General features: G+C 36.3%; 1 protein-coding gene across 4 annotated transcripts in view; it reads right to left on the bottom strand.

Annotated features, from left to right (window-relative positions):
* Positions 1-12,324, bottom strand: part of LOC145669686 (protein Fe65 homolog) — a 748,169-nt gene that overhangs the window by 435,719 nt on the left and 300,126 nt on the right. For all 4 annotated transcript variants that reach the window (XM_081737961.1, XM_081737963.1, XM_081737962.1 and 1 more), the window contains one exon: positions 8,922-9,001. Coding sequence is in view for 2 of the 4 variants with exons in the window: in XM_081737963.1 (XP_081594089.1) it covers positions 8,922-8,976 (55 nt within the window). In the remaining 2 variants the exon portion in view is untranslated. The remainder of the gene's footprint in view (positions 1-8,921; positions 9,002-12,324) is intronic.

The raw sequence follows: 12,324 nt of genomic DNA, 5'->3' as shown, positions 1-12,324 counted from the left end.
AAGGTCCTCCTGTTGTAGATCGGAATATTATTTTGTTTTCACATAACACCAAGATAATTTCCGTTAAAAAAATCAGGAAAACAAAAGATAATGTCCACAGGATACTTTGGATGACAGGAATAGGCAAAATTCGTAGTCTATTATGAACAGAACTAAGTATTAACAGAATCTAAATATACAAATGGATCTTTGTAATTGACATTTTAAAGCAAACAAAACGTAACTTTTTCTTTCATAAGACGTAACTTTATTTTTTATCACTTCGTTGAAAGAATCGGATTATTTTCAAACCTAAACGAAAACGAAATCGTCAAAGTTCGTCGAGTAGATAGGTCACTAAAATGCGTCACAGAAGCAACATCGATTACGCCCAGTGGTTCCCTCTACTGTGCAGCTTTGGTACTATTACGATTCTACATAAGCTCAAAACTCACTTGAAGGAAAGGAGGCAGAGAAAGGGGGAAATGTAACTTTCAATTCCTATCTTTATTCTCCGCTTGTTCAATATACAGTTCGAAAAATAAAGAGCGAAATATGTATAGCATAATAAAATTATTTTTTTCATAAAAAGTAAGTTCTGAATATCGTTTTTATCCTACACGTTTCAACTAAATTAACTGAAAAAATATAGCAATGTTTCCTCACCACGAAATCGTAGGGAATAATATTATCGCTACTCTCGCAGAAAATTAACTTGAAATTCGTTAACTTGTATGTAAAATGGTTCCAGGCTCACACACATATATAGACCAAAAAGTACTTTACAAACTAGTTAACGAATTTCAAATTAATTTTCCACATTAACACACTGAAACTGTTCTCTTTCCACAGTTAAAAAAAAAAAAAAAAAAACTGTTTCAACATCAAGATTACAATTACATCTCTGAGCTGAACCAAGCATGTTTCAATAATTACATGAATTATAAATATTCCCTCACATTTCCTCCTTTCCTTCTTGAGTTACATTTATGGTTCCCAAAGCACAAATTACACATGAGCTGTAAATAGGAATAATGAAACACATTTAATGTAATTTATAGCATTTCACTTGCTTTTTTGTTTATATATATTACATGGTGTTTCAAAACTACACCGATAACGTTTGGGAGGTGATTCCTGACACCAAGATAAGACGAAAAGTATAGACCAACCTGGGTGCACAAATGATTCCTTTCGGAGTTATAGGCTGCCGAAAACATTAAAAACTGAACTTTAAAGGTCCATAGCTCCAATACTATGGAATCTACCGGAGTCGGATCAAAACTTTATTTAGGAACTAGTATGTGCTCTATCCAAATATCCATGTTTCAGAATCCTGTGGTACTTCCGCAACAATTTTTATAAACATAGTTGGTGAGTACTTCAAGTTATATGCTCGTAGCCAAACTGCCTCTATAAAAATTGTTGCGTACCTTAGGATTTTGAAACAAGGATTTTTGGATAGGGCACATACTAGATCTTAAGTGAAGTCTTGACCCGACTACGGTAAGTTCCATAGTTTTGGAGCTATGGACCTCTAAACATTTCTTCATGTTTTCGGCAGCCTATAATTCCGAAAGGAAGCATTTGTGCACCCAGGTTGATCTATACTTTTCGTTTTATTTTGATGTCAGGAATCACCTCCCAAACGTTGTCGGTGTTGTTTTGAAACACTATATATATATATATATATATATATATATATATATATATATATATATATATATATATATATGTGTGTGTGTGTGTGTGTGTGTGTGTGTGTGTGTGAAGGACGCACTAAAACCTACTACACTAGGAAGTCGAAAATCCGAAATAATTGGGACCACAGGTAGTTCAGATTTTCAAACTGTATGGGTTTTCGAAACTAGACCCAAAAATGCCATTTAGACTTAAATATACTGTAGTGCATGCACTTTTATCGATACAGTAGTTATACAGTAATTACAATACCGTACTTAAAGCTACTTATATTTAATATTTCTGAAGAACCTGCTCCTACACTAAATTACACTGTTCTTGTAACTCACACTTAAAACTTAACTTGTATACACCTAAGGGAAAATAAAAATATGTATATGACAAACAATTACATATGAATGAGTTTTTGTAAAAACACTGTGTTCACACAAAGAAAATTGAATTAGTGTACTGTCACTAACTTCTAGGGACCGCGTTCGAATTTTTGACGATCGGATTATGGACGGCCTACTGTATTTCATTGTATTTAGTTACTGTATAACAGCATGTTTGACAGGATGTTAAGATTCGTACGGTACTGTTCGGCATACGAACTATAATGTGATAGTAAGTGAAGAAAAGATTCCTCTATCTATCAACCTATCTACCTATATATGAATAAGCAAGAAATGCAGAAGGTTGATCGTGTTATTGATAGCTTAAATGTAGAACATCTCGCTGGCAAAATGGAACTTGAGGTTCGAGTCCCTGTCAGTCCACAAAGAGGATTTTTCTTTACTATATTAATGTTGCATCAGCAAAAAGAAGATACACAAGGTACATACTCATGCAAATCCAAATGAACCGACCAACTGGACTACAATTTTCGAATGTCAATTCAAAATAGCTAACTCGTTTCGCTTATTGACGAATGATCTCTATTCTTTTTTGCTTTGACTATCACTTTAACTGATATCCGTGATAAAATAATTATTTTATGACAATCTTAACCAACTTTACACACGTAAGCCACTTGCTTCAAACGTTACAAACAACAAAAACAGCAAAATGTACTGTGAATGTGTTCCGAAATTTTGCGATATAACCCCTGTTGTTATGCAACCATATTCACGCTAAAGAATGTGTAGTTGCCTATAAGCACGTTACATTGCCGTAATTAATTCAGCATCTATTGAAGCATTTCATAGTCTAGCTTTAAAGATGGCCATCAAATTCTTTTTAAAAATCACTGGGAGGGTATACTCTTTCAAACGAAAAGAGAACAATCAAAATCAGTGAACCTATGCTGAAGTTATGCGTGAACATAACCCAAACCATACGCACAATCGAGTTTAATTGAGAACCTCGTCCTTTTGTTGACGTCGGTTAAAAATAAAATAATGCATAATCTTTCCACATCTTTACAATTTATGTAAGAAACCTCGTTTCTAGAGAAAAGATCAGTAACGTAAACAGAATTTAATTAACTTTGGCGCGTGGGGTCCTTGGTTCGATCCTTGGCCAACTAAGTTTGTGGTGAACAATATCGAGTCCGTGAGTTTTCTCGAGGTACTCCCGTTTCCTCCCACTTTCTCATTCCACCAATTCTCCCATCATCATTCACTTGCTTTAATCATCGTCTCCCTTAGCCTAAAGGGCATCATCGTGAGACGTTAAACTAAAAGATTTTACTTCATTTCAAAGAATTTAATTAAGGGTAAGGCTTCAAGAACCAATGTGGTAAATGTTTATTTTTCATATCTTGTAGATGGGGTGGGTTAAAACTCGAAATCCTCCTTACGTACGCCGCTGCAAAGGATAATACGTGCGCAAGAATGGCAGAATTAACACAAGATTTAGATGGCATAACTGAAGATTTTACGATAGATCTCAATTTCCTAAAAACTAACGACGTACGTACTTTATGATACCTTTAGTGACAAGGAGACGAAATATCAATGACCATTTGGTTACCCTCTGAAATTTCAAAGAAAATGTCTTCTCTTTTCTTCTTGGCAGCTTGCTAAAAACAACCCCTTTCATTCTAAATAGACCATCTTGCCTTCCAATTCCCGTACCATCTGCTACCATGAGTCGATTTGACATTGCAATTTCAAATCAAGACTTCACCACCGCACTGATGTTGAATCCCTGAATGGATGCCAAAGATACCCCATACCCCAACTCCAATTTCTTCAACAATAAGGTCACAACTCTGACAGCCTTCGGAGAAGCCTGATTTTCCTTACCCTCTTTTCTCTCGACAGCAAAACGGAAAAAGGAAAGAGAGAAATTCTTTCTTTGCATAAAGATTGGCAAACGTTCTATACAGAAGTATCATGTCTGTTCCCCCAACCTCCTAGGAAATCAATTTCCTCATCTTTCATTACAAAAGAGTGGTAAGACAGATTTTTGTGGCAGAAGTAAAATGAATGCAAACATTCTGAGTCTACGAAGGAAAGGACGAGAGCAACTGCTTTCTAGAATTTTGATCTACTTCGTTTTCAGCTTTACTGTTGTCTATAGTTTTCAACACAATGTCCCTACATTAATTCTACAAATTCTTATTAGATGCTTGAATTAATTCTCACTGTTTTCTGCAACAAAAATTTACGTTTATTTCTTTTTAAAAAGGCACATTGGTACATTACATTTTTATTGAAATTATTCGGAACCTGCAACCTTTTCCCACTTTTCAGATAACACATGGATTACATGATTTTAAAAAATCGGATTCTTTTGAGACGATGAGCCCATCAAGTCATTTTTATATCTTGAAAAGATCTGAAGTATTATTCAGAAATAGCATGCTGCATCGACTAAAACAAATGGCAATCTGAAGGATTGAGGTCTGGTGAATAGGGCGGGCAGAATAAGACATTCTATCAATGTGTTTTCAAGGTTTCCTTCGCTACGTTTGTGATATGTAGTCTTGCATTGTCATGAAGAATAATAGTTCTGTCACGTCTTTCGGCATATTGCAGGGTGTTTCTTTGAATGTTCCATTCAAATTGGGCAAAAGTGTTCGGCAGCGTTCAGCAGTAACTGTTTGAACTGGTTTCAGCAGCTCATAACAGACTACACTGACTTATGAGTAATCCCATCAAATGCACAGTATGACTTTCTTTTCTTGAATATCCTGTTATGACGTTAATGATAGTTCACTAGGACGAACCCACGCTTTCTTACGCTTAGGATTGTCGTAACGAATCCATTTTTCATCGCCAATCACAATTCGATGCAAAAATTACTTCCGTTTTTCCCCTTGAAGCAGCAATTCCTAAATAGTTAAAACATTTCGCAACGACTTTTTCTGTCAATTCATGTGGTACCTAGTTTCCAAATTTTGTGGATAATTCTCATTGTTTTTAAGGGTTTGCTAACAGTTGACACATCGATATTTAGTGTTTCAGACAACTCTTTAGGAATGTGAAAGAATCTTCTTTCAGTAATATGTATAATTCTCTATCATCAAACTGTTTAAACTGATTAGGTCGCTCTTTGCCACTCAGTCAAAATCGTTGTTTTGAATCTTCTAAATCACTCTCTGCAACTTGTTTCAGATAGAACGTACTCTTCATGATTTATGCTCACTACATCGCTTCCTATTTTATCGCGTCTCGAAAAAGAGACGTGATCCGGTCCACTTCATCGTCCGTAACGACGAATCATGGGTATAAGCTCCCATTTCATCGCTCGTAAAATTTTTTGGGTTTACTATTTCAGTATACCCTTAATTATTTTAACTATTTTCTCTATTAAATAACTAAATTATTATTGCAATTTGTAATAGCATTTATTATATTAGATAATTTTCCATCGTTTACGTAATTTTTCATTATTGCAAGGATGATTGCGTACTTAATTCTCATTAGCGTTCAGTCCATTTTTCAGCCAATGAGAACCGTTCATTTGTTTACATTTGACCTCAACTTCTCCACCATTTAAGGGGAGGTAAGCATGGCTATTATTCACAAGTTGTGTCAACTTAGCTCATTTATTTACAAAAAAATAACAAATACAATAACATAAATAATTGGTGAATAATTTAATTTCATGCTAGTCAAGCACCTGAACTCTTAAGCAGGCGCGTGGGGTATATCATACCCCATATGTTTATTTTCGTGTAGGTTAGCAATCACTGGCAGAATCATTTTAAACCACTAATGCAGTCATAGTACTGTATATCATATATAAACAATGATAATTAATACTATATTCAGTATTGCCAACTAAATTAAATTTATCTACATTTATATATTATGGGGAACTTTTCTGATGCAGTACCATTCTAACATTGTTTAGACGCACATTAACGTTATAATACATATCACATTACTTAATTATTAATTTCTAAAGATATTAATAAACTCAGAATTGCCAACTACATTAAATTTCTTGTAACTTTCGAATCAATGACATTTTTGTGTAATGCCATTATGATTCCAATTCGCATCCACTTGAAATAAACGAAGAAAATATTCCAGTCAAACGCGTATGAAAGACTGTTACTGCATCTGCTTACTTGTTAAAGAACAATGGACAAATACCTCGAATAGCTGTTGAAATCCTACTGAAACAATGCTGCCACATTATAAAGACTAATAGTGGCGTACGTTATACCCCAACGAGCCTGCTAAAGGGTTAATCTATTTACTTACTCTTTTTTATTCTATTATCTTCTCAGGTTCTCTGATCGGATAATGAAGGTAGTTCCATTCATTGAAAGTATGAGAAGAAAGAGATTGTTCGTTCACGAAGGTAACAAGTTCTATCTGAACAAAACCAGAAAACACAGTTCGGGCTATTGGTTAAGTGTACAAAAATGTTGAAAGTAAGCCCATGCGTGGGCAGTGTCACTATGAATGTAGGTAATGAGATTATTCGTAAGCAGCCACATTCTTTCACTCCTCTTGAAGTTCACATGTGTTAAAAAAAATAAATAAAAAAATAAAAAAAGATAGGGAAGAACTTATACCAGTTCCTAAGATATTTGAAGAGAAATTTCATAAAGCAAGAGGTAGAGGTCTGGATTTTGTTACCAAGATGCCGTCTATGTTACGCTACAAGTCCAATATGTATCGGGCTCATGTAGCATTCCTAGGAGCACCATTTTCAGTGAAATCGGTGAGCGTTATTAGGTTCACGGAAAACATATTGAAAATACCAGACGGAGGAAAGTTCGTACAATTTGATGAGTATTCTGATACATCATTCATATTTTCATCTACACATACATTCGCCCTACTTAGTGCCTTTATTAGGATCACGCAAACGGCCTTACACAAAGTGTATAATCTTAACCTGTATGTATGTTACTCCACAGGATAACTCTTGAATGAAAGCGAGTTTCTGGGCTCTATTATCTGCAACAGACAGCTAGAGCAAATACCTAGGTCGAGTTTGTCAATGGGCTCAATTCGTTAACATCTTCATTGGTAACGACGACTGACATCCGTCCGTTGTCCGTTAACCCACACGATAACTCTTGAACGAGAGGGAATTTTTGAATTCTGTCTATTGTAACATCTAGATAGCTAGAGTTATTATCTCTGCCGATTTGATTAATAGTGAATCCGTTAATATCTTCATTGGTAACAGTGGCTTACATCCGTCTGTTGTCTGTTAACCCCCACGATAACTCTTGAATTAACCGAAACTTTGATTTCTTTTTATTGTAATTTAAAAATAGTTAGAGTTATTATCTCTGTCAATCTTGTTAACAGAGTCAATCCGTTAACATCTTCACAGGTAACGATGACTTATATCCATCCGTTACACCACACGATAACTGTTGAACGAAAGAGTATTTTTAAATTCCGTCTATTGTAATTTTTAGATAGCTAGAATTATTATCTCTGCAGAGTTCGTTAATAGGTTAATCCGTTAAACATCTTTACACGTAACGGTGACTTATATCCTTCCGTTACTCCACACAATAACTCTCGAACAAAAGGGATACTTCTGAATTCTATTTATTGTAATTTTTACATAGCTAAAGTTATTATCTCTGCCGAGTTCGTTAATGGACTAAATTCATTAACATTTTCACAGGTACGGTGATTATCCATATCCTTCCGTGTATTGTTGAAATAAAGGTGGCGATATATAAGTGTAGAATGGTGGAAGTCACACACTATGGCGTTAGATGGTACTAAACACCTAGCGGTTGACACTTACCGGGCGAAATTGAAAGTTCTAGATGTGATCCTTTTTTACTGTCTTTACCAGAAATTCTTTTGGTTCTTTTCTGAAATCTGAGCTATTGCCAATTTGTAAATATACTGTATATGCGTGATAATAAAATCCGCTTTAGAGCAAAACGCGCGTCATACATGCCATTCTCGTATAGATTGCATTTACTTAGATTTTAAAACGTTAACATTTCATCTCAAAGTAAACAGATTTTTTTCTAGTTCTTGTTCGAAATGTACGGGCGTCATTCGGAAAGTAAAGAACGTTTTGCGCTAGCGCGTGCGCGTGTTCCCCCACCCCCGCTGCCGCTGGGTTATTGACCTGGGCATGCTTTAGCCTCAGTCTGGCACCAGCTGCGATCTGCTACGGTCCGTTATTGCTTCGCTGTGCGACTGTAAAATATGCGATACAATTACTGATCCCGCCAAGTGTGAGGTTCGTAGTGTGCTAAGATTTTTGAATGCACGAAAAGTGCGTCCGATAGAAATTTATAGACAAATCACTGAGGTGTATGGAAATGTAATGAATGAAGCATCAGTTCGTAAGTGGTGCATTATGTTTAATGACGGACGGACGAATGTGCACGATGAGGAACGCTCGGGCCGGCCTTCTGTTGTGACTGACGAACTCAAAGGAAGAATTGAGCGGAAAATTCAAGAGGATAGGCGATTCACTATTGATGGGCTGCACGGATGGAATCCACTACGGCAGTGATGATGAACTTAAGGAAACTGTTAGTGATTGGTTCAACAGTTTGGCGGCAACTGTGTATGCCGAAGGCATAGAAAAACTTGTACCACGGTATGACAAGTGTTTAAATTTACACGGCGACTATGTCGAAAAGTAATTTAAGTATCACATAGTATGTAACACACATTTCGCCTTTGTATATCTGTTATTAAAGTGTTTATACAAAAACGTTCTTTACTTTCCGAATGACCCACGTAAATTATTGATTTTTTTAAAAATATATATATTCTTTTGTCTCCCCTCGCCTGAGCTAAAAATACAATACCCATAGGATTTTCAAAAATTAAAATAATAATAAAACGAAGTTTTCTACTTACTTAGCTGATCCGGACAGGAAGTTGTATGACCTTCCTCGGTATTATCCCACTCCATGGCTCATAGACCGCTACATGGAGATCTACAGAACACAAAACACACATGGTTCATTACATTTGCTCGAAAAATATGCGATAATAATCAAAATTTTCAAACAGTTTACATTATGAAAATAATAATAAACATCATGGGATTTGTTACATTACATTTCTTAATGCAAACACATCACTGGGATAAATAACCTTGTCACATTTAGAAAGCTTAATCCTTAACTTATATATAAAATTGAAAGTTTGTTTCTCGGCTTATATGTTTGTAGCTAATAGGAATCAAAATTTAAAGTATATTAAAATCCCCTCAAGTTATACAGCCTAAACTGCTCTAATATGTTCCAGGTTGCATACTGTTCAGTAAACGCGAATAACGGATCCTTCAGCTAATATCAAATAAATAGACAACGGATATTTTATGCAAATGCACATTTTGTTTGATTATATGCATCTCTGTTAAACTTGGTTCGGATTTACAAAACAATACCATAATACAGCTCCAATTTGAAGTTTTATAGTGCATACAAATGTATATTTGAAAGGTTAGAGCATATACACGTATTAGTACTTACGAGCATATTCTATAAGATTTTATTTCAGTTGTATGTTAATAGCATGGAATAAATCTAGTTTAATTTGTATTCTCAATGCATTTATATATCTATGCAAAAGAACGGCTTTTTTTCATGGAAGGATGTAAGAATGCCTAGTTTATGGAGGACTAATAATGTTAGTAACCGATCAGCAGAGCAAAGACGCTTACAATTGCCAAGACGTTAAGAGAAATCTGATAATGAAAACGATATTGTTGTATCGTGTTGACATTAATTCAGTAACAAGAGAAGGAGTGCTTAGCTCTAGGTGAAGAAGTTTAGAACCAGCTCCAGTCAGTTCCTGGTAAGATTCAGGTGTTCTATGGAAAGAAATTGACGGATGTTATTCCCAGAAACTCCGACTACACAACAATTGAAGCCATCGGAAAATACTTTCAAGGGTTAGATTTCAAAACATTAGTATAGATATCAGAAAATACAGATACCAAACTTGCTCCTCTCTATAAATATTGTCCAGTAAAATCTATTGATGTTAACACATCATTTTCTGGCTACAAATCTCAAAACTGACACAATAAAATGAAGAGAAGCACCTTGTGCAAGGCAATTACGGGAAGGAGTAAATCCCTAAAAACTAAAGGATTTTATTTATTGATTAATTGATTAACTGATTTTCTTTTGTACAGTGGAAACGTATAGTAAAACGGCTCGTATTATTTCGTGCAAAGTAAGTGCACTTTAAAATATAAATGTGAAGAAAGCCTAAAGTTTGTGTTCTCATATCCAGTGAGACGTGTTTATTTAATCTCACAATTTTGTGTGTTTTAAAAAGCGAGGAGTATAAACTGTAACTGTAAAAAATAAATTCTGAAAAGAAGTCCCTGTAAGTAAAGTACACTTTCAATATTATATTTCACCTACAAAACTTTGCTGCATGATTGAAAATGCTCTCTTTTATTGCATTGTTAGTGCATATTAAGTGCATATTTTAACACACTTAACAGCATAGTTGCAAGCATATTTCATGAATTTTAAGTGCATAAAAATGCGATGTGTACAAATAAGGAAGGGGTTTAGGGTTTAAATTTCTGGGCTTTCGACATTTATGGCCATGTTATCCCGTCCCGTATGAAAGATGACGTCCCTCAGCAACCACATTATCCAAGGAAAGGAAAGGAAGAAGGGATTGGGGAAGGAAGGAGGCAGCCTGGGACCTACATGTTAGGTACCACCCTAACATTTACCTGGTGTGAATGAGGAAAACCCAGGAAAACCTCGATTAGGAGGATGGTCTGGAGAAAAGCTTTTAACACTTTTTCGACCGAATGCCTCCGCCGGGAATCAAACCCGGGACCGCTCACATCGAAGGCGAGAGCGTTAGCGACTACGCTGTGCAGAACCACAATAAGGGGAGGGGATAAAGTGCAGTAAGTGAATTGAGAACGCATCCTTCAGAGCTACAAGCAGCCAAAAGTGCAAAAACTGAGTTAGTTAAACGGACTAGCTTCAAAATAGGGATCTTGTTGAAGCAACTCCACAAAAAATACACTGCTGTTTGTGAAAATTCTAACTAGATGGAGTAGACTGCATCCAAATTCACAGATTTGTACGGCAGGATATGACGTACGAATGATTACAAATTAAGCAGGATGACGAAAGCATGGGTCTAGTGGAACCCTCGGTTCGGTGTACGAAGTAACACAGCGATGATGCAGTTTACAGAGCACTCAAATTGTGAAGCGTGGACAAACAAATAGGAAACGTGTAAACAAATGTCACTGTGCCTTGTTGACGACAGGGATCGACATAAACAGACAACTGCGATCGAACAGATATAGACAATAAGTCTATGATAATGAAGACTTTCAGAACCGCGAAATTGAGGAACGTGAAGGGCATGAAGGATTTCCAAATTTCCAGTTTGACATTGAAATGTCCCATCATAGCAATAGTGCTATCTATGAACTAATAATGTACCAATTGCAACTGTCTAGCTACGGAAACTCGTTGGAGGGAGTTATGTTGAGCTCGCGTACTGCTTATCAACGCTCTAGTCCATACAGCTATTGTTACCAAGGCTGTAGAATTGAACCTGAATCTCCTGAAAGACAGTCTTTCGCTGCAAAACTGTGCAACACTGCAATAAGAGCCATGTGGACTGGAGCATTGTCATGCAGTATGCAAGCTCAACGCACAGGGAGTGATTCAAAAGAATGCCTCTAACGAATTGACGCAGCTAAACAGTTGAAAGAGATAATTATTACTCCATAGATGGCACTGTATGGCATGAGCTTCTTATTATTACCAGTGGAAATGTCTGGAAATACCTCGTATGCTGTCACTACAGGGAAATATTAGAGGATAGAAAAGACTCGTACAAATTGAGCAGTGGACAGTAAATGGGGGTAACTACATCACAGTTTGACAGACATCTTGTCCTTATGGCCATGACGGAGCACGGCCATGTTACATAGCGTTACTCAACGTCGGAGCAGGGTAACCGATGTGCATTTGTCGGCATCAGACGATCAATGACGTCTGCTTAACTCTAGACTGACACCATCCATACCTTTGCGACGGCTTCCATTGACCAAGAACCACATAGCTCAGGCTTCAATGGGTGTGTGTGAACATCATCACCGGTGTACTGAATGGTAGATGGTCGTCTCGCTTCAACCTATCCAAGATTGATGATTACATATGCTTTAACCACTATAGTGGTAAATGAAATCTGGAGAGCGTCATAGCGGCCGCATGAAAGGTGTGATGGTGTAAGACAGTGTGCTCAACGTGGGCGTTAA

The sequence above is a fragment of the Thermobia domestica genome, chromosome 14 (genome assembly GCF_964235325.1).
Source record: "Thermobia domestica chromosome 14, izTheDome1.hap1.1, whole genome shotgun sequence".
Lineage (NCBI taxonomy): Eukaryota > Metazoa > Arthropoda > Insecta > Zygentoma > Lepismatidae > Thermobia > Thermobia domestica.
Note: the sequence above shows the minus strand (reverse complement) of the source record. Positions and strands in the feature narration are given on the sequence as shown.